The 26780-nt window shown below is 44.2% G+C and overlaps 1 protein-coding gene across 1 annotated transcript in view; it reads right to left on the bottom strand.

The window, feature by feature from the left end:
- The window catches only part of LOC126191195 (sodium channel protein 60E-like), a 339817-nt gene that overhangs the window by 297806 nt on the left and 15231 nt on the right, over positions 1-26780 (bottom strand). The window contains exons 3-4 of the mRNA XM_049931990.1: positions 16797-16980; positions 8269-8346 (exon numbers count right to left, since the gene is read on the bottom strand). Coding sequence (XP_049787947.1) covers positions 8269-8346; positions 16797-16980 — 262 coding nt within the window. The remainder of the gene's footprint in view (positions 1-8268; positions 8347-16796; positions 16981-26780) is intronic.

Raw genomic sequence — 26780 nt, 5'->3', positions numbered from 1 at the left:
TTCCACCACTTAAAAGATAAGGACTATACCAAAAAAAGAATCCTGAAATGCGTATCTTATACACTGAAGAGCCAGAGAAACTGGTACACCTGCCTAATATCGTGTAGGGCACCCGCGAGCAAGTAGAAGTGCCGCAACACGACGTGGCATGGCCTCGACTAATGTCTGAAGTTGTGCTGGAGGGAACTGACACCATGAATCCTGCAGGGCTGCCCATAAACCCGTAAGACTGCGACCGGGGGATCTCTTCTGAACAGAACGTAGTAAGGTATCCCAGATATGCTCAATAATGGGGAGTTTGGTGGCCAGCGGAAGTGTTTAAACTCAGAAGAGTGTTCCTCGAGCCACTCTGTAGCAATTCTGGACGTGTGGGGTGTCGCATTGTCCTGCTGGTATTCCCTTAGCCCGTCGGAATACACAATAGACACGAAAAGATGCAGGTGATCAGACAGGATGCTTACGTATGTGTCACTTGTCAGAGTCGTATCTAGACGTATCAGGGGTTAAACATCACTCCAACTACACATGCCCCACTCCATTACAGAGTCTCCACCTGCTTGAACAGTCCTTTGCTGACATGCAATGTCCATGGATTCATGAGGTTGATACGGTTGTCTCCATACCTGTACACGTCCGTCCGCAGGATAAAATTTGAAACGAGACTCGTCCGACCAGGCAACATGTTTCCAGTCATCAATAGTCCAGTGTCGAGGTTGACGGGCCCAAGCGAGGCGTAAAGCCTCATGTCGTGCAGTGACCAAGGGCACACGAAAGGGCCTTCGACTTCGAAAGCCCATATCGATGATGTTTCGTTGAATAGTTCGCACGCTGACACTTGTTGTGACCCAGTATTGAAGTCTGCAGCAATTTGCGGAAGGGTTGTACTTCTATCACGTTGAACGATTCTCTTCAGTCGTCGCTGGTCCCGTTCTAGCAGGATAATCCGGCCGCAGAGATGTCGGAGATTTGATGTTTTATCGGATTCCTGATATTCACGGTACACTCGTGAAATGAACATTATTGAGCATATCTGGGACACCTTGAAACGTGCTGTTCAGAAGAGATCTCCACCACCTCGTACTCTTACGGATTTATGGAGAGCCGTGCAGGATTCATGGTGTCAGTTCCCTCCGGTACCATTTCAAACATAAGTCGAAACCATGCCACGTCGTGTTCTGGCACTTCTGCGTGCTCGCGGTGGCCTTACACGATATTAGGCAGTTGTACTAGTTTCTTTGTCTCTTCAGTGCATCACTAACACATTTTTGTGTAATTAACATGTCTAATAATTACCATGTGGTGCAAAACAGCAGATAGCAGGAGGATGTCCGTAGAACGTTTAGAAATACGCAGTAAACGTATTGACTATTTAAATATTAAAAAAGTCCCGTGAAGATGGTATATGCATCATATATGTCGGCGAAACATGCATTCACAGTTCACATATTACTTGCAGTTTAGTGGACAGACGGATCAAGGGAGTAAAGGTGCCAATTTCAAAAGGGCAACGTCTCATTACATTCCAGTTCGGAAGTGAGTACGCTACACAGAATCAAGTTTCTTGAGATTGGTGACAGATAGAGACATCCTCTCAAATGCGACATGTTAGCTAAAAATGTGATTTATATCTAACGCAAAATCATACGATCCCTATTTTTCATTGCAATCTTTTCGAATTTGGTGCAGTTTATTACATAAATGCAAAGCATCACAATAACCACGAGCATTAACGATATGATGGGCACTTCATCGTGATGCTGACATAGAAAGCTGTAAGTTAAGGCAAAAATGAATTCTTTCCACCGAAGAGTTTCTGTAAAATCGTTTGAGGTGGTTTGCAGTGTGTGCTCTTGTCAGCACCGAAAGCGAGTAAACAACGTCTCGTATCGGCTCGGCATTCCCCCCCCCCTCTCCCCCCGTAACCCCCTGCCAAGCCGCTCTTCCCACGCTTGTCCAGCCGACTGCGCATCTACCGGCTACGTTATTCTGCGCGTACTTTTTTTCAGCAGTTTTTTTATGACATAACACTGTGACAACAGCGTGCGTTCAGACGCGAGCCGTGAGAAAGGCTTCTCACAGCAGAAAACAGGAGCATCATGGGTAGGAGAACTCACGTACCCCTCCTGGTTAATTCTTAGAAACATTTTCTATCTTTTTTCCGTACATTTTTACACCCCATCTGTGCCTTCACACTCGGCGGAGCCTTTCTTAAATGAGAATGGTGACGTCGTAAACGACGTAGTATTTTTTCGACGAACCCGCTTTTCTCGGATACGGTTTGATCGCATTTTGGACACAACCAACTTGTGTTCTTCTAGGGAAGTAGGACGTCATGGTCCTAAAGTGAAACCGTGTTGCTGATAATGACTGATCACATTGTTGTACTAATTTTTTTTCACGAAGAAGAGGAAGAAAGTTTTAATATGGTTACCTTTACACGTGCAACTGAATGCTTCACCACAACCTGCTGGCTGTCAACTAACAATCGTTTTCCAACAAACTGGTGTACATGACACTGGACTCAAGTGTTACCGGGCTTTTCCGAACAAAATCGGGATTTATACGTAATTTATAAAAGTACACATGGACTAAAAAAGGAGATTAATTTTTGTGAATGTATGCTTTTCCGGCGTATACAGCTGGCGAAGAGTTCTCGGGCTTCCAGCCGGGTGGCGGTGTCCTGAGACTGCGACGTTTCGACGAGTGACATACTCATCATCTTCTGGCGAAGTGCCGAGACTTTGCTGCTGCTGCTCTCATCTGTTACTTTCCCCTCTTTGGGGAAGTGTGAGGGGGAGTCTGTAGCCTTTCGGCTTTTACTCCCCTGTGAACGTGTGTGTGTGATTTTTCTATAGTTTTTTTGGTGTCTGTGATTTGTGATGATTGTTGTGAGTGTGTCTGGTACTTGACTGAGGTAGGCGAGAAGTTTAGTGTTATATGGGAAGGAACAGGATGATGGATTGGGATTTTCTCTTCGACTTAGTCGTCGAAGATCGTCATAGGGCGCTTGTGCTTATCGCGGGAAATGTCATACCGATCTAGGGAGTGGATGAGTGCGTTTCCGGATCTGGAAGAACCCTCATAGAAGGCCCTTGCCAGATCCTGGAAACGCTATCTCAGGAGTGGGATTTCGGCTGCGGCGTGCAAGTCGTCTGTAGGGAATCCAAGAGGTAGGTGCAGTGCCCTACTGAGGGCGCGGTTCTGCAGCCTCTGGAGTTTGTCCAGGTGCTGCTTTGTCGCGTATCCCCAGACAGGGCACGCATACTCCATTACTGGCCGGATCAGGGCCTGGTACACATTTACTGCTACTGGGCAGGGAAGGGAGCTGGTTGTGTTCAGGATAGGATATAGGATGGACATTCTGGCGCAGGCCTTCCTGTGGACCTCGTCTATGTGGGGTTTCCGCGGGAGGCTGGGTCCAGAGGAGCCGGCGGGCGGGGTGGAGGGGGAAGCGGGTGCGCCGTTCGTGTCTCCGTCAGAGCATTCTGATCGCGTCTCGTGAGCTGGACGGTTCTTGGTGCGTTCCTGACGTCGGCTCCTCTGGACCCAGCCTCCCGCGGCCAGGTGGTGGGGGGCACACCGCAGGTATAAAGGGACGGGCATCCGCAAAGTCTCGGCACTTCGCCAGAAGATGATGAGTATGTCACTCGTCGAAACGTCGCAGTTTGAAGACATCGCCACCCGGCTGGAAGCCCGAGGACTCTTCGCCAGAGATTAATTTTATTTGCGCGTTTCTTAACGTCAGTTTCGTCTCCACGAAAAACACTGAATGTGAGGGGCACGCACTACAGTGAGTGTCATGATAATCTTCTCGAAATCACGAGTAAATTGTACCACATTAAGTGGCAACTTAGTTTTCAACTTCTGTTTCTTTTTCTGCACCGACACTACTTTAATTTCGCTATCTGATGACGAATCCATATTTGTAAAAGATTTTCATGAATGAAACCGCACAGCAGGACTTAGTTGTTCTTGTAGAGAATGACTAAGCGCTGTTATGATAGACTTCTGATTCGCTCGCTACTCGAAGACAACGGCTGGTGAGTCAGGTTTGCCAACGAAATTCTGAATAAAACTAATAGCGGGATTTTAAATTGCAGTAACTTTTACAAGATTGCCTCTCAGTTTCCAACTCATAATGAACAGTTTAAAATGGAGACTATTAAATTATACGAAACATGATCGGTTTTTGTGTGATGAGAACTCTTACATATCCCGATAAGGTTTAATCGGAAGTCTGGTTTTCAACTGAAAATTCGGGACAATGCATTTAAATCGGAACACGATGCAGTCCTGGCTATGGTGCTAAGGATCTCTAATACATTTACAGATTGTATCTCTTTTCGTTTTCACGACAGCTACTAAATAACACCAAAAGCCAATTTCAAAACAAGATCTGTAGGTAGTAAATTTAGCCACTAGCGTTACATTTCCTTCCGCTTTATCACAGCATACCGTACTAAAAATAACTTGTTCGTCGAGAGATCTTTGCTTCGATGTACGCTTAATGTTTTTTGTGTTTTCAGTTCCGAACTTCAATAGTTTAACATCTTTCGCGTGTGCACAGTCTACAGCGTTTAGGAGATCCCGTGACGAAACAGTGACGTTGCGTGACGTCATGAGGTCCGGCGCTCTTTAGTTGACTTGCAGTTTTTATTCTTGATTGACGTTTAGATCGCATTTGCGAGCACCAAGTTCGTTCACTTTCACCCTAAGCTCCTGTTCCAAATTTCAGCCTCACTGCATTCACACACTGCTGTTTTAAGACTCGTTGTACGCTATACAAAATGTGTTCAAAAGTATCCGGACACCCCAAAAAACATACGTTTTCCATATTAGGTGCAATCTGCTGCCACCTACTGACAGGTACTCCATACCAGCGACCTCAGTAGCAATTAGACACAGTGAGGAAGCAGAGTGGGGCTCTCCGCGGATCTCACGGACTTCGGACGTGGTCAGCTGAATGGGTGTCACTTGTGTCATACGCCTGTACGCGAGATTTCCACACTCCTAAACATCTCTAGGTCCACTGTTTCCGACGTGATAGTGAAGTGGAAACGTGAAGGGACACGTACTGCACAAAAGCGTACAGGCCGATCTCGTCTGTTGACTGACAGAGACCGCCGACAGCTGAAGCGGGTCGTAATGTGTAATAGGCAGACATCTATCCTGACCGTCACACATGAATTCCAAACTGCATCAGGATCCACTGCAAGTACTATGACAGTTAGGCGAGAGGAGAGAAAACTTGTATTTCATTGTTGAGCGGCTGCTCGTAAGCCACACGTCACGCCGGTAAATGCCAAACGATGCCTCGCTTGGTGTAAGGGGCGTAAACATTGAACGATTGAACAGTAGAAAAACGTTGTGTGGAGTGATGAATAACGGTACACAATGTGGCGATTCGATGGTAGGGTGTGGGTATGGTGACTACCTGGTGAACGTCATCTGCCAGTGTGTATAGTGCCAACAGTAAAATTCGGAGGCTATTGTGTTATGGAGTGGTCGTGTCTTTGTCGTTTTTCGTGGCACTATCACGGAACAGGCGTACAATGATGTTTTAAGCACCTTTTTGCTTCCCACTGTTGAAGAGCAATTCAGGGATGGCCATTGCATCTTTCAACACGATTGAGCACCTGTTCAAAAAGCACGGCCTGTGGTGGAGTGGTTACACGACTACAACATCCCCGCAATGGACTGACCTGGACAGAGTCCTGACCTGAATCCTATGTTTTGGAACGCCGACTTCGTTCCAGGACTCACCGATCGTCATCGATACCTCTCCTCAGTGCAGCACTCCTAGAAGAATGGGCTGCCATTCCCCAGGAAACGTTCCAGCACCTGATTGACGTATGCCTGCGAGAGTGGAAGCTGTCATCAAGGCTAAGGGTGAGCCAACACCGTACTGAATTCCAGCATTACCGATGGAGGGCGCCACGAACTTGTAAGTCATTTTCAGCCAGGTGTCCGAATACTTTGATAACATAGTGTAGTTATTCACTAGAAAGTAAAACCCGCAAAACTCAGACACAATATATCAGAAACATAAACTTGCTGAAAACACACTTTCTTACACAAACACCATAAACATGCAAGGAAATAACGGCACGTTTTGTGAGCTTATTTCTTCTTATCATTTGTGGTGCCACTTATATTACCGTATTATAATGCAGTCTAGCGAGTGATTTATAAACTAAACATGCGCTTCCAACAGGAAATATGCTAGCTAATGCCAGAAATACTGCGAAATTATTAATATTAAACGTCGATTAATTACGCATCAAAGTGAAAGAGGAATACATAGACAGGGGATCAGCCGCTTTGTTGATTACTTTTCGTTGTAAGCAGCAGAAGATGCAAAACTGGAGATTGGTAGGACACTCTTAGACTGAACGAACAGAGCCTTTGGGAGGACCATAAGTAGTACTAGCAGTAGCAGTAGTAGTAATAGTAGGCCTAGTTTTATTCATCCGTAGACTACTTCCTTTATTGGAAGTAGAAGCCAAGTTCGGAAACGTCTAATACATGGAGCTAATTGGCATTTCAAGGTGCAACTTTAAGACTAACTACTACCTGTTCCAAAAAATTCGATCTCGACTGTTCCAGAAACATTGGATGTCATTTTTTGGATACGTGTAGGACATATTCGAAATGCGTCCTGTAAGTCTAAATTCTGTAATCCATTTTTGAGAAATGTAATTTATTTTTGGGGCGGCTCCGCCTCGTAGTCTTTAAGTACAAACCTCCACTGGGCTAGGCTTTGCGAGACTTTCTGGAACAGACGTTTGCAGACACTGGTCAGGCAGACGTGTCATTCCGTGAGTTACTATGTCACCAACATTAAGTCCTTGGATTTATGTCTAAGGGGATTTCGCAAAGCTAAGATTTTCCAAACGTCTTTAAACGATGTCCATTATTTTAAGACGCAAAATCATTGATAGCAACGTCATAGTTGGTGCAGACGTATTGTATTTATTGTGGATGAAGGTGTAATTCAGATTATTAATTGTGCTTACCATTAAGGGAGCACGTATTCAAATATACTAAAATAGTTGATGATTTTGTTAATCACGAAGACACAAACTTCGCATGTGTAACTTCCGATGCGATAATATGTTGAAGCTTTAAAACACTTTCGTCCTAATGGCGATGAGTAACATCACCAGCCTTGGTTATCCTGCCGTTCGCTTTAGCACGGACTGGCAAAGGTTATTTTCAAGCAGACTTGCCACTACATGTCGTGGACGTCGGCTAAATCCGTGGGTAGCATTCATGATGCTTGACGCGTTGTTCCACATATTCTGAATGGGATTTAAATGCGAGACAGGTCCAGATTTGTAATTTCTCCTGAATCTTAAACCACAATTTCAATCAGGAGTGCACGAAAATTTGGAAGCATACCATTTTCTAGATATTTGGAGTGGCCAGACAACATATAGTTCCGGAAGAAAGGCGCGGGTTTCTCAGGAGGTTGATGGCCCCAACAGCAGGAGATAGAACATAGTACAGGAAGTAAGCATTGGAGTATGACCAACACCGCTTCCCCCCCTCCCCCCACCCAAAAAAAAACAGCAGAAGCTAGTTAGGTGTTTCTTTGTGCAGTATGTTTCCTTTTTTTTATGAGTCATCAGTCTTCTGACGCGTTTGATGCGGCCCGCTGCTGATTCCTATCCTGTGCCAACCTCTTCACCTCAGAGCAGCAATTGCAACCTACGTCCTCAGTTATTTGCTGGATGTATTCCAGTCTCTGTCTTCTGCAGCTCCCCGTAGTACCATGGTGGTAATTCCCTGATGTCTTAACACCTGTCCTATCATCCTGTTCCTTCTTCTCGTCAGCGTCTCCGTTGTGTTCCTTTTTCCGCAGATTCTGCAGAGAACTTCCTCATTCGATATCTTATCAGCCCACCTAATTTTCAACATTTTTCTGTAACACCACATCTCAAACGCTTCGATTCCCTTCTGTTCCTGTTTTCCCACTGTTCATGATTCACAACCGTACAGTGCTTTGTTACAAACGCACATTCTCAGAAATTTCTTTCTCAAGTTAAGACCTGTGATGGCAGCAGACTTCTTGTGACCAGGAACAGTCCGATTGCCTACGCTAGTTGCTTTTTATGACCTCCTTCCTTTATCCATGCAGTATCAGAAATCATGAGAAATTCCAGAAGTGTGTTTTTGTAGTTTGTTAGCGAATAACGAAACTTTCCTTGTGTCACGCACTAAATTTCCAGGGAGACTTAAAACTGCCGAGAGACTCTGACCACGTACCTCGCACCAGTCGTGTTGCCACATATGACAGGATCGTCCTCTTCGTTGTACAACCAGTTGTCCTCGTTTCTTATCCACCTACAACACACATGTAATAGGTTACACACAAATGGAGAAGTAAGTCACTTACGATATTAGTAGTAGTAACACTGATTTCTTCTATACTCAGAGTAATATTAGAATTAAGCATGAGTTCTAATTATATTATATGTCTATGCTGGCTCAATTAAACACTTGAATGGGCAGTGAGATAATAAGGTACACATTTTGCATTAAACACGAACATGCGAAGGCCAGAATTGTGAATAATAAACAAATGTATGGTTTTCTATTGCAAAATGTAAATATAATAACTTAAAATATTCACTCTTTGGGGTTGTATTGTATAGGATGTCTAAGTAAGAGGTAAGAGATTGTAATTGGGTGTACTAATTGTTTGAAAGATTGTTACTTATACTGTTTGCAAGGGAGAATAAGTAACGGACATAAATGGTATCTGTCGTCAATATTAGAAGTTAAATGTGGTACAGAAGTGACCTCGCTAGAATTATAAAGTCAGAGCTAAGTTATCGCTTTGCTTAGAAGAAATGAAGAATCCCGTAACTCACGGTGTGTGGTCTCTCAGACTGCGCGAGAATTTTCGAGCTCCTCTCCCAGGTCAATACTGGCGAAATTCTTCTGTAAACACTCCCCCCTCCCCCCCCCCCCACCCAATCCTCCTCAAGTCGCCAACCCTACAATGTTTTATCGTCGGCTGCGTTATAGCCTTGTTTGCTGTTGATACATCTTCAGTTTCCTAGGCCGCGCCTCGTGAATTACGTACCTGTTTTCTTCAGTGCAGCGCAAAATGTCAGTGGCTGGAGGAAGAAGTCAGTGATATAGATCGAGAAACGGGCGAAAAAGAAGACGATTTTGTAACAGCCAGAGATCGCAATTCTGCTGGCGAACAAGAGAATCATTCAGAGGAGAAACTTAAGGACAATGGTGACGAGGAGCTCTCTGTTTCTCCAACAAAGCACTTAGTGTTACTTAAAATTAACTGAAGCACGAGTGGTGGTAAAGAAAAATGTAGATCAGAACGTTTAATGTCAGCTTTGCAGACTTCCTTTTTGTACCTAGCTCGTGAAATTTTATGTGCAAGTTTAAACGCTGGAATTTAGATTTTTATGTGAAAATTTGCAATATCCAGTAACATTAATGTGATCACCGCCTACGTTCCACGTCAGCGTACGATAACCACTCACAAATGGGTGGTGGCAGCATTAGCAGTGGAGAGTACATGAAGCGTGCCGGGGACGCGGAAAGCAGTGAAATTGTCGTAAGGCGGAAACGAGCGCTTTATCTTACGTCCAATAGGGCACGATCATTGCTTCTTGGGCCGGGATGGAAGCATTTCCGAAACTACTAAGTTTGTTCGCATCCGATTTTTTTAATAGGACGCACAAACGAACTGTTAGAGAACTGAATTTTATATTTGAAAAATTGTGGTATCTGTGTAGCACGTACACGGTCCAGTAACGTTAATGTTACCACCTGTCAGATGCTTGAATAACCACCTCTGGCAGTGTGCACTTGCAGGAAAAAGAGTCATTGATGAAACTTCCTGGTAGATTAAAACTGTGTGCCGGACCGAGACTCGAGCTCGGTACCTTTGCCTTTCGCGGGGAAGTGCTCTACCGACTGAGCTACCCAACCACGACTCACGCGCCGTCCTCACAGCTTCAATTCTGCCAGTATCTCGTCTCCTACCTTCCAAACTTCACAGAAGCTCTCCTGCGAACCTTGCAGAACTAGCACTCCTGGAAGAAAGGATAATGCGGAGACATGGCTTAGCCACAGCCTAGGGGATGTTTTCAGAACTTCGTTTTTGTACTGTACCTCAGTCGATAGAGCACTTGCTCGTAAAAGGCTAAGGTCCCGAGTTCGAGTCTCGGTCCGGCACACAGTTTTAATCTGCCAGGAAGTTTCATATCAGCGCACACTCCGCTGCAGAGTGAAAATCTCATTCAAGAGTCAGTGATGTTGAAATATAGCGTCCAGGGAAAAATGGCGCCATCTAAAACCGACGCCCAAGCAACCGTGGTGCACCATGGAGCTTAGATGACAGGGGTGGACGACGGCTACAGGGATGTGTATGGGCGAATAGAAACTGACCGCCCACATGATTCAAGGGGCTACCAACTGTATCTCCTCAACGACCGTTCATCGAAAATCGCTAAGTATGGGTTTCAGCGTCACGCTCGTGGTTCATGCACCATGCCGACTGCTGTTCGTTGACGACGAAGACTGGAATTTGCACGCCGGTACTATAACCGGAAGTCCACTGAGTGGCGAGAGGCGTCCTTTACAGACGAGTCATGTTTGATGCCCCATCGGACAGATGGCCGTTGGTGTGTAAAGCATGAAACGTCTGAGAGCAAATACCCTACAACCGCCGTCGGAAGGGTCCATGCCAGAGGCATTCTCGGGGTGATCTCGTCACTCTGGAAGACACAATGGATCAATTCAAGCATACCTCTCTCCTTGGGGACCATGTTCACTCCTACATGCAGCTCGTTTTTCCTCTTCACGATGGCATCTACCAGCAGGACAATGCAGCGTGTCACACAGCTCGCAGTGTGCGTGCTTGGTTCGAATGGCACCAGGGTGGCTGTACCGTACCTCCGCGGCCACAAACCGCCCTGGATTTAAAACCAATCGAAAATCTGTGGGAACACCTTGATCAGGCTGTTCGCGCCATGGATCCGCAACTGAGAAACCTAGCGCAGCTGGCCACAGCTGTGGAGTTGGCCTACCTCCACAACCCTATCGGTACTTTTGAAAACTACAGTGACACTTACCTGCAAGTGGGTGCTACCAAGGTGGTTATTCGGTTTTCTGACAGGTGGTCATATTAACGTTACTAGATTGTGTACGTGCTACAGAGATAGTATAATTCAAAAAAATAAATCAAATATAAAATTTAGTTCTTTAACAGCTCGTTTGTGTCTTCTATTAAAAAAAAAACGGATAAAAATATGTGATTTTGTTTGATAAAAAGTAAACCCTCGCAGGCTTTATTTAGTGCGATAAAATCGAGAAGGAGTATTTAAACAACACTTATATAATTATAAAAGTTAACGTTATATACACTCATGCTCATAAATTAAGGATAATTGCAGAATGTGGTGCCACACAACGTGGCACTGCACAAAACTGACGCTAAAAGCATAAGCACATAGGGAACACACACGAGACAGATCTGTAAGTCCACGGTATTGGTGACAAGTTGAGAAAACCGTCCCGAAACACATGTGCTACAAAACGCCACTGTTTCCTGCTCATGTACCCCGACATCAATATGGGATATGATCATTGTGCGCACGTACACAGGCCGCACAATGGGTTGGCATATTCTGGATCAGGTGGTCGACCAGCTGCTGGGGTACAGCCTCCCATTCTTGCACCAGTGCCTGTCGGAGCTCCTGAAGTGTCGTAGGGGTTTGAAGACGTTCAGCGATACGTCGACCGAGAGCATCCCAGACGTGCTAGATGGGGGTTAGGTCTGGAGCACAGGCAGGCCACTCCATTCGCCTGGTATCTTCTCTTTCAAGGTACTCCTCCACGATGGCAGCTCGGTGGGGCCGTGCGTTATCACCCATCAGGAGGAAGGTGGGACTCACTGCACCCCTGAAAAGGCGGACATTCTGCTGCAAAATGACGTCCCGATACACCTGACCTGCTACAGTTCCTCGTCTAAGATATGCAGCGGTGTACGTGCACCAATCATGATCCTACCCCACACCGTCAATCCACGATCTCCATACAGGTCACTTTCAAGGACATTAAGGGGTTGGTATCTGGCTTCTGGTTCATGCCAGATGAAAACTCGGCGAGAATCACTGTTCAGACAATACCTGGACTCGTCCGTGAACATAACATGGGATCACTGTTCCAATGACCATGTACCGTGTTCTTGTCACCAGGCTTTACGGGCTCTCCTGTGACCAGGGGTCAGTGGAATGCACCTTGCAGGTCTCCGGGTGAATAAACCGTGTCTGTTCAGTCGTCTGTAGACTGTGTGTCTGGAGACAACTTTTCCAGTAGCTGCAGTAAGGTCCCGAGCAGGGCTACCTGCAGTACTCCGTGGCCGTCTGCAGGCACTGATCGTGATATATCTTCTTCTGGTGTTATACACTGTGGACGTCCCGTACTGTAGCGCCTGGACACGTTTCCTGTCTGCTGGAATCGTTGCGATACTCTTGTGATCACACTTTGTGGCACACGAAGGGCCTGTGGTACGACCTGCTGTGTTTGACCAGCTTCCAGTCGGTCTAGTATTCTACGCCTCATAACGTCATCAATATGTGTTCTTTGAGCCATTTTCAACACACCACACAGTCACCATTAGCAAGTCTGAAAACGTCTGCACACTTACTCGCTGCACCGTAGTCTGACATGCACCAACACACCTCTGCGTATGTGGACTGCTGCCAGCGCCACCGTGCGACGACCGCAGGTCAAATGCACCGCATGGTCATAGTCCGAGGTGATTTAACCCCGCAAACCTCCCACCTTAGCGGTGTTTCACCATGTATCAGCATTATCCTTAACTTGTGAGCATGAATGTAGCTTAAAATTTTGCAATTATTTACACCTTAAATCTCGGTTTAAACACCGGATTACAGAGAGTGAACGTCGCAATATACGTTACAAAAAAATTACGTCGTAAGTTAACGGGTGTAACTTTTAAGTTGTTGGTGATTACGAGAGTTGCCCAGAAAGTAACTCACAGCATTTTTTTCTCAGCAGAAAACAATGCTACCAATGTGAAACGATGCGTATGTACAGGGTGTTTCAAAAATGACCGGTATATTTGAAACGGAAATAAAAACTAAACGAGCAGCGATAGAAATACACCGTTTGTTGCAATATGCTTGGGACAACAGTACATTTTCAGGCAGACAAACTTTCGAAATTACAGTAGTTACAATTTTCAACAACAGATGGCGCTGCGGTCTGGGAAACTCTATAGTACGATATTTTCCACATATCCACCATGCGTAGCAATAATATGGCGTAGTCTCTGAATGAAATTACCCGAAACCTTTGACAACGTGTCTGGCGGAATGGCTTCACATGCAGATGAGATGTACTGCTTCAGCTGTTCAATTGTTTCTGGATTCTGGCGGTACACCTGGTCTTTCAAGTGTCCCCACAGAAAGAAGTCACAGGGGTTCATGTCAGGCGAATAGGGAGGCCAATCCACGCCGCCTCCTGTATGTTTCGGATAGCCCAAAGCAATCACACGATCATCGAAATATTCATTCAGGAAATTAAAGACGTCGGCCGTGCGATGTGGCCGGGCACCATCTTGCATAAACCACGATGTGTTCGCAGTGTCGTCTAATGCAGTTTGTACCGCCACAAATTCACGAAGAATGTCCAGATAGCGTGATGCAGTAATCGTTTCGGATCTGAAAAATGGGCCAATGATTCCTTTGGAAGAAATGGCGGCCCAGACCAGTACTTTTTGAGGATGCAGGGACGATGGGGCTGCAACATGGGGCTTTTCGGTTCCCCATATGCTCCAGTTCTGTTTATTGACGAAGCCGTCCAGGTAAAAATAAGCTTCGTCAGTAAACCAAATGCTGCCCACATGCATATCGCCGTCATCAATCCTGTGCACTATATCGTTAGCGAATGTCTCTCGTGCAGCAATGGTAGCGGCGCTGAGGGGCTGCCGCGTTTGAATTTTGTATGGATAGAGGTGTAAACTCTGGCGCATGAGACGATACGTGGACCTTGGCGTCATTTGGACCGCAGCTGCAACACGGCGAACGGAAACCCGAGGCCGCTGTCGGATCACCTGCTGCACTAGCTGCGCGTTGCCCTGTGTGGTTGCCGTACGCGGTCGCCCTACCTTTCCAGCACGTTCATCCGTCACATTCCCAGTCCGTTGAAATTTTTCAAACAGATCCTTTATTGTATCGCTTTTCGGTCCTTTGGTTACATTAAACCTCCGTTGAAAACTTCGTCTTGTTGCAACAACACTGTGTTCTAGGCGGTGGAATTCCAACACCAGAAAAATCCTCTGTTCTAAGGAATAAACCATGTTGTCTACAGCACACTTGCACGTTGTGAACAGCACACGCTTACAGCAGAAAGACGATGTACAGAATGGCGCACCCACAGACTGCGTTGTCTTCTATATCTTTCACATCACTTGCAGCGCCATCTGTTGTTGAAAATTGTAACTACTGTAATTTCGAAAGTTTGTCCACCTGAAAATGTACAGTTGTCCCAAGCATATTGCAACAAACGGTGTATTTCTATCGCTGCTCGTTTAGTTTTTATTGCCGTTTCAAATATACCGGTCATTTTTGAAACACCGTGTATGAGCATGAATGTAGCTTAAAATTTTGCAATTATTTACACCTTTAATCTCGGTTTAAACACCGGATTACAGAGAGTGAACGTCGCAATATACGTTACAAAAAAATTACGTCGTAAGTTAACGGGTGTAACTTCTTAAGTTGTTGGTGATTACGAGAGTTACCCAGAAAGTAACTCACAGCATTTTTTTTCTCAGCAGGAAACAATGCTACCAATGCGAAACGATGCGTATGTATTATCAGAAGTCTCCTGAGTGAGCGCGCCAAGTATCCGACAGATAGCGTAGCTGCAGGACAGTTTTTAAAATGGCGTCTGTAGATGATGTACGTTACAAGCAACGTGCTGTTGTCGAATTTCTCACTACAATGAAAGAAACTGTGAGGAATATTCACAAACGCTTGTGCAAAGTCTGTGGAGCATCTGCTGTCGACGGAAGTACAATTAGTCGCTGGGGCACGGATGGTGGGGTCTTCAGGAGGCGGGTCGGCGGTGCTCCACGATTTGCAGCGGTCAGGGAGACCATGCAGGGCTGTCACACGTCACATGTCGCAGCGAGCACTTGTCTGGGCCATTGAAGGATGACATTCGTGGAAGACATTTTTTAAAACTTTTCAAAGCAGACAGCGTTTCTTGAATTTTACATTTTCAAATTATAATATCGAGTTTCGTCAGTAACATCTGTTAGGTACCGGTTAGGAGACTACTTAGAGAAATACAGCTTTTAAATTGTGACGTAGAACAATATCATACGTTAGTTAACACAATTGTGAAACTCAGTATCGTTCGAATATACGTATGTTTAGTTTTTAATATTATGTCCGTCGTTTGCATTATCATAATTTGATAATCGATTGCCTTTATTATTGATCTAATAGCCCTGCAGTTTAATCATGTGGAGTGAATAGCTGCCAGGAAAAGTGAGATTAGATTTAACTTTCTTCCATAAACACTTTCTTCGCCCGTATCTTAAGTCAGTATTTAGAATAAAATAAAGCAGGTAATTATTCCAGCCAATGACGGTAATCACTGTCCTAGTCAAAAAACTGTAAGAACTACAACATGCAGCTACATGCCGTCACAGTTGGTTCTCAATAAATGTTTCCTTGAGTGGAACTGCAACAAGGACTATTAACTAGCAATTCCTCAAGGAAAACCCTGATTACGACATCGTCTTGCTCAGCTGAGAGTGTTGCACAGATCATAGGTGGACGAGGCAGTCAACACTATAATGTGACACATTACGAATATCATAACCTCTTCAATCCCAATGTAGCATATATGCTACCTCGAAATTCTATTTTTTTCCTAGCTCAGGGAATAAACCAAACGTCCTGTGTACACCATATGCATTCACCGCATCACTTGTTTTCCGTCTTTGCATGTTCCCATTAGGTCGCACCATATATTTAAAAAGGGTGTTCATCGCAATGTTAACACGTCTTTGGAAATTAAAGGCAATTTTGGACAGGAATGCGTTTAAACCCTGGTGTGATATGCTAATAGACCCTACATTATCGAATAAGTGATTTTTTTATTTCATCACAACAGTAATGGGACTACATTTGGTAACATACTTTCACATTCAAGTGAGGCGACGTTGTTTTCATAACTGTTAGGTGTTTAATATTGAATATTGCGGGAATTGGACGTATTTTAATTATTTTCCAACATAAATAGTATTCACTGTCAGCATATTCTAAAATTTTAATGAATCTCATCAGTTTTTTAATTTCAGTATTTCAGTCTTATTTTGCCCAAGAACATTCCATTGAGCAATAACAATGCATTCAACAACAATGTAAACTTTTTACTCATAACAGTAATGGGACTACATTTGGTAACATACTTCCACATTCAAGTGAGGCGACGTTGTTTTCATAACTGTTAGGTGTTTAATATTGAATATTGCGGGAATTGGACGTATTTTAATTATTTTCCAACATAAATAGTATTCACTGTCAGCATATTCTAAAATTTTAATGAATCTCATCAGTTTTTTAATTTCAGTATTTCAGTCTTATTTTGCCCAAGAACATTCCATTGAGCAATAACAATGCATTCAACAACAATGTAAACTTTTTACTCATAAAATCTAAGCCCAGGACTGGGGAGGACAAGTAACTGAGAGCGGCAAAGGCGTGCCTGCAACTTACTCTTTGAACTCGGCGTGCGTGACGTTGGTGGTGTTCATGCGGCTGACGCACTTGTTCCTCAGCTCTCCCATGTACACCTGCAGCGCGAACAGGGCAAACACCATCAGGCAGAAGATCGTCAGCGTCATGACTTCCGCCAATTGCCTGAACGAGTGGAGGAGGGCGTTGATGATAGTCTTCAGGCCTGAAAACATGATTCCCACCGTCACTAAGAGTCAAGCAACGCAACGGAATAATTGCACAGCAACGCAAATTTTAAGTACCGCATTGCGTAATACAGAGGTTCCCAAACTGTTTGGTCTTGGGCCTGGCTCCCTTCACTATTTGAATTGCGGGAAGTCACTTCGTTACCCTTTTCTAACACGTTTTAATTACGTCGCTTTCTTGTCTCTCTCTGTTGCGTACTTAATTTGCAATTGATTTTAAACTAACTTCTCGATGAGCTAGAGGCTTGAAAATTTCAACACAGCTCAGAGCTGGATGACACTCTCTTTCATGAATGGCGTGTGGCGGTGGGTGTTTTCTGTTCCACTGCTATTTCTCCTTTTCCCTGTTCCAGTCGCGAATGATTCGCAAAGACAGTTGCCCGTAAGCCTCTATATGAGCTCAGTTGTTTGGTACAGATCAATAAACTAAATACATTCTAGGAAATACAGTTGACATCGTGGCAGTTTCCAGTTATCTAGTTATGATTTTTCTGGGTTAACATATTTAATTTTAACTGACAAGCAGAAAAGAAATTAATGAAGCATCTTTTCACTTTGTAAATTGTGATAAAGGCTCGCTTTTAAGTCTGAGATTAATTCACTGAAAAGACAAAAAGTATTTAATATATATCGTGACGGTTCGACCCACGGGAATTGCGCACATAGCCGGCCGAAGTGGCCGTGCGGTTCTAGGCGCTGCAGTCTGGAACCGCGAGACCGCTACGGTCGCAGGTTCGAATCCTGCTTCGGGCATGGATGTGTGCGATGTCCTTAGGTTAGTTAGGTTTAACTAGTTCTAAGTTCTAAGGGACTAATGACATCAGAAGTTGAGTCCCATAGTGCTCAGAGCCATTTGAACCATTTTTGCCCACATAAACAGCTGAAGAGTCTTTACTATATGCATGATGTTTCATTAAAGGTTAAACTGATATTATGGTTTGGGCTTATTCCGTTCACAATTTAACATATCGCAGAATTGTTTAGTGTGAACAACGTTCCAATACAACCTTCAGGAAAAATTACGATTTTGAAAAAGCTTATCTACATCTACGTCATTACTTTGCTATTCACAATGAAGTGCTTGGCAGAGGGCTCAATGAACCACTTTCAAGTTGTCTCTTTACCGTTCCACTCTCCAACGGCGCGCGGGAAAAGGAGCGCTTAAATTTTTCTGTGCGATCCCTGATTTCTCTTATTTTATCGTGATGATCATTTCTCCCTATGTAGGTGGGTGCCAACAGAATGTTTTCGCAATCGGAGGAGAGAACTGGTATTTGAAATTTCTTGAGAGGATCCCGTCGCAACGAAAACGCCTTTTTTTAATGATTGCCACACCATTTCACGCATCATGTCTGGAGCACTATCTCCTCTACTTCGCGATAATACAAAACAAGCTGCCCTTCTTTGAACTTACGACATGTGTACGATACTACTCAATCTTCCCGTAAGATTTGTAATTATTATCGACATATGAATTACCAGTTCGGACATCGCTTGCTTGTTCAGTAAAATGAATTCGGCATTCTGTCCTCTTCCGGTTAGAATGAAACAGAACATCTAGCTTTTGTGGACCTGAAACTTACCTAAGGCAATGGACCAGAGGATAAATTATTGAAAGTTTTAGACAAATATGAAGTCAATCTAGCATTACTCTCAAATCTATGCATGAAGCACAAGGTTACGAGACGATTTTCAAAATTCACTGAAACCTTTAAAATAATACGAAAAGTACATTGTCATTCACTCATTTAAAATTATGTTCAAGAAACTCTTACAAACGCGCAGATCAACACAATTTTTCTCTCAAATTTCTTCATTTCTTATCTACTTTCATTGTAAAGTGGAAATTTAATAATGTAAAATACTCACTCTATCGTAGTTGTTTCCCTTGGTACGTCGAAGAAAAAGATATGTGAGAAATATTATTTCATTATGCTAATAGTGTAAAAGACTGTAATTCACAATGTTTTATAAGATAGTGAGTTAGAAATGTAAATTTTGCAGGTTGCTTATATTTTATGTAAAATTTCGACCAGAAGTGTCCAGCTAGAATTTTTAAGCTGCAATGGCACAGTTATAGATGGTGTATAATCTCTTTGTTTAGAAAAGATAAAAAAGAAGTATACTAGAAAGTATTTTTTAAGTTGCTGTAAATTATAGCTCGTATAAAAAGTGTTGAAGCCGATATTTTCATCATTTATACCTTATTTTAAAAAAATAATATGCGGCGAAGAAATCTGTGTCGCAAGTAGGAAATCTGATGCGAGTTATTTTTTTAAATTTTCAAACATACATTGTTACTTGAATTTAACGCGTTTAAATCATAATAACGAAGTTTATTAGTATTATCTATTTGGTACAGATCAATAAACTAAATACGTTCTAGGAAATATAGTTGCATCGTAGCAGTTCTCAGTTATCTAGATACGATTTTTCTGGGCTAACATATTTAATTTTAACTGACAAGCAGGAAAAGAAATTAATGAAGCACCTTTCAACTTTGTACATCTGTGAAAAAGGCTCGCATTTAAGTCAGAGATTAATTCACTGAAAAGACAAGAAATACTCGATATATATCTTGTAAATTTTTTTCGTGTTTCTGGCCAGCACTGTGCACGAGAACGGATACAAACGTGACTGCAGGTGGTGCGTAGAAGAGAACTTCAAATAGGACCGGCCGGCCTGACATTAGCACCAAAATGAGGTTCATAACCTAGAACTGGTTAGAAATGTAAATGGGATTAGGTCCCACTTAAATGATAACATGTTCATCCAGCTATAAACTGGATGTGTATTCACTAACATTATTTTGTTTTCTGTCCTACTGAGGCTGTAACTGCACACATTGTATGGCGACAGCTTTTAGTTTCCATACTGTCCTGTGGTACGTCGCCTAGACAACCAGTTTTTGTGTTATGAATGTGCTGCGAAGTTTGCGACGGTTAGTGGCAGCTCCAAACAGAGAAAAAAGAAAGATGGGTATCGAAGTAGGTGAACATCACTCACAGAGCGTCCGAGAAATGTTGCGAGAAACTTTGAGCAGTCGTACAGGGTGTCTTCAGGAACAAATCGAGAACAGGATCCCGTGACCGGAAACGTCATCCAGCGACGCTAACAGCGTCGAAATTCCAGGCGTCGGCGCCTGCCAATAGGCCACCCCTTCAGCAGCAAACGTGACTTCGTACGCTGTCGGACCGTAGGCGGAATGGCTCGCCATGTTGTTTGTTATTCGGTGATCGCGAGAGACTGCTACGATCGCCATTGCAGAAGACGGAGCTAGCAGCTACGAACGCAGGCCTTGCATCCTATGAATGCGATGGACATAAAAATGTGGTGGATGATGGTTTCGGACATGTGTTTCCATCTGCAGCTTATTTTCCTCCTAGAAACCTCTATAATGTGCAGTGTTTTTCGGTACAAAAGAGAAAAACAAACTGCAGATGGAGACACTAGTCAGAAGCCGTCATTCACCAAGGCAAAACAGCATCATATTCACAGGAAAAAGGTCTGCCTATGCAGCAAGTAGCTTCATCTCCTCTTCTGACAATCGCGGCACTCAGCCCCTATCGCTGAATTACAATCAAAATCCGAGACCTTCCGCCTACTGTCCGTCAGTGTACAAAGTAACGACTGCTGCCGAAGGGGTGCCCTAGTGGCAGGCTCCGGCACCTACAGCTTCGACGTTCAGCAGCATCGGTAGATGACGTTTCGGGATACGGATTCCTATCCCCTCGAAATTTGTAGCAACATTTCTGGGGCACACGGCCTGACAAAAAAGTAAAGCAGCCAGAAGGGGATGAGACAACAAAATGAAACATCACGGGTTGAGAGTGTATATGATATCATTTCGGTGATTAGAAAAGACTATCAAATTTACAAAGAACTTGGCAGTATGAGTGCATTTATGTTGCACTTTGTCTAGCCTGGATGTACGCACTAATTCGGTTGGGTAAGGAGCGGATTTGACTACCGAACTGGCCCCACACACGTTCCATCGAGAACATATTTGGGGATCTTGCTGACTCCTAGAATACCTCAACGTGACACAGCCACTTCATAGACTTACATGCCATATATGGAGGAGCATTGGCACCACAAAACTGTCGCATGAGAGATAATACACTACTGGCCATTAAAATTGCTACACCAAGAAGAAATGCAGATGACAAACGGGTATTCATTGGACAAATATATTATACTACAACTGACATGTGATTACATTTCCAAGCAATTTGGGTGCATAGATCCTGAGAAATCAGTACCCAGAACAACCACCTCTGGCCGTAATAACGGCCTTGATTCTCTAGGGCATTGAGTCAAACAGAGCTTGGATGGCGTGTACGGGTACAGTTCCCCATGCAGCTTCAACACGATACCACAGTTCATCAAGAGTAGTGACTGACCTATTGTGACGAGCCAATTGCTCGGCCACCATTGACCAGACCTTTTCAGTTGGTGAGAGATCTGGAGAATGTGCTGGCCAGGGCAGCAGTCGTACATTTTCTGTATCCAGAAAGGCCAGTACAGGACCTGCAACATGCGGTCGTGCATTATGCTGCCGAAATGTAGGGTTTCGCAGGGATCGAATGAAGGGTAGAGCCACGGGTCGTAACACATCTTAAATGTAACGTCCACTGTTCAAAGTGATGTCAATGCGAACAAGAGGTGACCAAGACGTGTAACCAGTGGCACCCCATACCATCACGCCGGGTGATACGCCAGTATGGCGAAGACGAATACACGCTTCCAATGTGCGTACACCACGATGTCGCCAAACACGGATGCGACCATCATGATGCTGTAAACAGAACCTGGATTCATCTGAAAAATGACGTTTTGCTATTCGTGCACCCAGTTCCGTCGTTGAGTACACCATCGAAGGCGCTCCTGTCTGTGATGCAGCGTCAAGGGTAACCGCAGCCATTGTCTCCGAGCTGATAGTCCATGTTGCTGCAAACGTCGTCGAACTGTTCGTGCAGATGGTTGTTGTCTTGCAAACGTCCTCATCTGTTGACTCAGGGATCGAGACGTGGCTGCACGATCCGTTACAGCCATGCGGATAAAATGCCTGTCATCTCGACTGCTAGTGATACGAGGCCGTCGGGATCCAGCACGGCGTTCCGTATTACGCTCCTGAACCCACCGATTCCATATTTTGCTAACAGTCATTGGATCGCGATCAACGCGAGCAGCAATGTCGCGATAAGATAAACCGCAATCGCGATAGGCTACAATCCGACCTTTATCAAAGTCGGAAACGTGATGGTACGCATTTCTCCTCCTTACACGAGGCATCACAACAACGTTTCACCAGGCAACGCCGGTCAACTGCTGTTTGTGTGTGAGAAATCGGCTGGAAACTTTCCTCATGTCAGGACGTTGTAGGTGTCGCCACCGGCGCCAACCTTGTGTGAATGTTCTGAAAAGCTAATCATTTGCATGTCACAGCATCTTCTTCCTGTCGGTTAAATTTCGCGTCTGCTGCAAGTCATCTTCGTGGTGTAGCAATTTTAATTGCCAGTAGTGTACATGTAACGCAGGATGTCTGACATTCCGCTTTTCGGTCACACAGTCACTATCATCTGCTACCTGATGTCACACCCGATTGCTCCCCACACCGTGACTCCGCTGTTCCTCTTCAAAACATTGGAAGCGTTTAACCTTTCGGCTGGCCGCCGCCATATTCGTAGACGATGGTCGTGCGCGGTAGTGCAGAACCGCTATTTATCGTAGAACACAATGCGACCCCATTCGCCAGCAGTCCATTCTTCCTGCACACGGCATCACTCCAGACTCAGACGTTTGCGTTGTAGTGTTATCGGTAGCCTACGCATGGGAAGGTAATTCCCTCGTCTGATCACTGCTACTCTGTGACCAATGGTGTGGGATGACACAGAATGTACAAGCGAGACCATTACTAGTTACCCGGTGGCAGGCGCAAATGTGAAGGGGCTACAATGTACTTGGTGCAAAATGCGGCGAACCTCGTCTGTAGTGGCCATACGTGATCGGCCGGAACCTTGACGAGTATGCTTGCGCTCACGTTCCCATGCAGTACAACATTGGATTACTACCATATCCGAATGCCCCACATACCTGGATATTTCATGATTCGACCAGCCGTCCAAATGGAGATGTACAGTGAGGCCCCTTTCAGACACTGTGAGGTGCTGATAATACCGTCTCACACGAGTACGCGTCATCTCCGTGTTCTTCACAGTGATAACCCAACATCTGACGCTGGTCACGCCCTTACATCCTTTACTAAATCTGCTAACAACACTGAACACGAAAAAAAAACATTAATGTGTTCTGGTGACCGTTTACCTGTCGTAGAGAATTGCGACTCTTATCCTTTATGTACCCGCCGATAGTGTGTTAGTGCACGAAGTTACATTAACATAAGACCATGTATTCTGGGTGCCTCACCTCAATTTCTCAGGCAGTGTGTGTATACTCTCCAATAACTTCTTTGTCGTTAGCGGGGTAAAATTTCTGACAGAGCAAAATTAGAGTTCCATAAGAAATAAACTTAGACGATGATTCCAAACAGCGGACGAGCTGTAGTATTTCCGATTTTACTCAGCCTCGATATTTGAGGTTGTTCAGAGCCACTCCTCTGTAATTTCTTAGAATATGTATTCGTGAAATTGTCCATCTTAAGAAAATTATTAAGTTTCTTTTTAAACCTGTTGTGTCTCGGTTTCCATCACTTCTTTTAGTTAGAGTGATATGTAAACAATTTTGTGTTTCAGAAAATAGTGCCACAAAGAAGATAAGAGTTAATAAACTCTGCTACAAACTTTTGGAGGTTGTGGGAAGTAGTTTGTAGGCAAAGTGTCACATCGGAAACGCTCCGTTCCAGTCTTACGACGGAAACAAAATCGACTTACTGTGTTAACTCTTGCACTGATATTGAGGTTCATTACGTAGTTTAGTTCAAAAGGTGTGCGATACGTCGACCACGAAGTTCGTTGCATATAATTTTAAGTAAGTCCTGAAAAATTACGTATAAACCACATGGGACATGATGACACATTTTGCCGAAGCCATAACTCCTTTATCCAGATCTTCTTCTGATCTTACAGGGGCGGACCATAAACAAAGCTCCTCATGTAGTCCTCTGTGGCCAAACATGATCTCCAGGGCGGTCCATCCTTCTCTGAATACTGTGACGAAATGGTCTCGGATGGGAAATGCAAAATGTGCTGACTTGCTATGGTATTGCAACCACATTCCTCCACGGATACCGAGCGAGGTGGCGCAGTGGTTAGCACACTGGACTCGCATTCGGGAGGACGACGGTTCAATCCCGTCTCCGGCCATCCTGATTTAGGTTTTCCGTGATTTCCCTAAATTGCTTCAGGCAAATGCCGGGATGGTTCCTTTGAAAGGGCACGGCCGATTTCCTTCCCAATCCTTCCCTAACCTGAGCTTGCGCTCCGTCTCTAATGACCTCGTTGTCGACGGGACGTTAAAACACTAATCTCCTCTCTCTCTCCTCCACGGATGGTCAACCTTTGACTTTCCAACAACCCGACCAGCACTTCTTGCACGTAAAATCATGCATCTCTGACTTGGAGGGCGGGAGGTAGTGATATACGACCCGACCGAAACACCATTCATGATTCTTGACCCTAAATTGTGGTTTGCCCTCTTCTCGTGAGGTAACAAGAGGAGTGTCGTTTACGTGACCACTGTGCAGCTCGACGAAAACCTGCTTGCATAGGTTATGCATCCAGCAGAGATGATTCATCATACACCAGGTACTTTACAATGGACGGAGAATATTCTAAAGAAATGAAAGTAACATGAGGTGTGCCCCAACAAGGATGTATAATAGAATCTTTAATGTTTTGCAGTATGCAGTGCCGAAAAAACAAATGCAGCACCCTCAAGGTCTAGGTCATTTCATTGACAAGTGATGTAACAGTTAGCTATAATTGTAGGAGTTTTACGATAACAAATCCATACGAAAGGAAACACATGTGTCGAAGCAAAAGGATGTCCAAACAGTCGCATCAGTACGCAGTGTAGTCCCCACTCCCGCCCCTCAAGCATCTCAGACATGAACGGGGTGTTCAAAAAGTCCCTCCGCAGTGCCATATGATTGTTAGCCGCGCGTACCTTATGCCGCAGTGAATATACCAAAATGAAACTCAGTGAAATACAAGTTATTAATTTATTTAATATTCATTTTTACTTACAAGTTTTCACATTAAGTGTTGAATGTGTCCTCCTGTTGTTGAATGCACAATTCATTTCTTCTAATAATGTTTCCAAACACAAGCTGCAACATTTCTTTTGTAACAGAAGCAGTGAAAATGGATATTGCGGTTTTCAATTCATCGATAGATTTTGTGCGGTTTTTACAGACACTTGCTTTCTCTGCAACCCAGAAGAAAAAGTCAGGTGTTGTTAGGTCAGGGGATCGTGGAGGCCAAAGTCCCTGTGAAATTATGCTATCACCAAAAACATCAGCAAGCAGTGAAATTGAAACGCGAGTGTATGCGCGGTTGCACCATCTTGTTGAAAATAACCGTTCAGTATTTCACTTAAAACAAGTTGTCCTATGAATGGGTACAGAATATCACTGCAGTATGGTTGTGGGTTTATTGTTTCGTTGCAAAATATGGGACCCACAATCCTACGTCTAGAAATTGCAATCCAAACTCCTATTTCCACAGAATGAAGTGGTTCCTCATGAACACACAACGGATTTGCAGTACTCCACATACGAGAATGCTGCGAGTTTATGTACCCGGATAAATGAAACCACGCCTCATCATTGAAAACCGTTTCATTAGGAATATCCCATCCTTTTTGTTGAAAGAAATTTTTGAACCATTGACAATAATGCAGTCTCTTGCCATGATCAGTATTTTTCAGTTCTTGCACGACTGTCACTTTGTATGTAAAAAGTTCTAATTTTTTCCTTACAGCTGCGCGGGCCGTTCCGACATAACATCGACTTCCTGGGCGAGTTATCTTACTGACGTGTTTGGACTTATGGACATTCTATTTGAAATATCGAGTAGTTTATCCTCAGACAAAACGCTGGGATGACTACTTCTTGGTGCATCTGTCACTGAACCCGTACTTCAAAATTTGTTAATCAAATGTCGCACAGTATCGCGATGTGGGAGTGTTGTCTCCGGGAAATCTTAATTAAATGTTTGACGAACTGAAACTGTGTATTTACCGCCAGCTTTGAGCACTTGTTCGACAAAAACACACGTTCTTCAATGGTCAGAATTTTAACAGTGACAAAAGTGAAACAAACGGACAAAGGAACTAAACTGAAACGTTCACGTCAACACGAAACGACACGCACCAACGATACTACTGACGCTGGCTGAGATAAACGAAACAGTGGAATGTTGGGAGCTTTCACTTGAAGGGAAGTAACCAAGGCAGGCGAACAATCATACGGCACGCGCGGCTAATACGAGTGTTGTTTTTTAAGTAAGGGCCGTTCGCGCGTATAGTCCCGTAGTTCGCGCGAACGCCGCAACAAGCCACCGCGCCACTTGCCGGCATCCTTCCCGTTCACACTGATGCAAGTTGCAGCTCTGTAGCTGACGTGTACGCTTCGCTGTGCTACTTTATAATGTTTACGATTATTGAATCGCCCGCCGCGTGTGAGATACGGTCAGTGATACGTTTTTTTACCGCGAGAAATTCGCAGAAATTCATCGTCAGTTAACAGAAGTTTAAGGCTTGAATGCAATGAGTGAAGGTAAAGTGCGTCAATGGGTTAGAGAGTTTAAAAATGTCC

This window comes from Schistocerca cancellata, chromosome 6, assembly GCF_023864275.1.
Source record: "Schistocerca cancellata isolate TAMUIC-IGC-003103 chromosome 6, iqSchCanc2.1, whole genome shotgun sequence".
NCBI classification, from domain to species: domain Eukaryota; kingdom Metazoa; phylum Arthropoda; class Insecta; order Orthoptera; family Acrididae; genus Schistocerca; species Schistocerca cancellata.
Note: the sequence above shows the minus strand (reverse complement) of the source record. Positions and strands in the feature narration are given on the sequence as shown.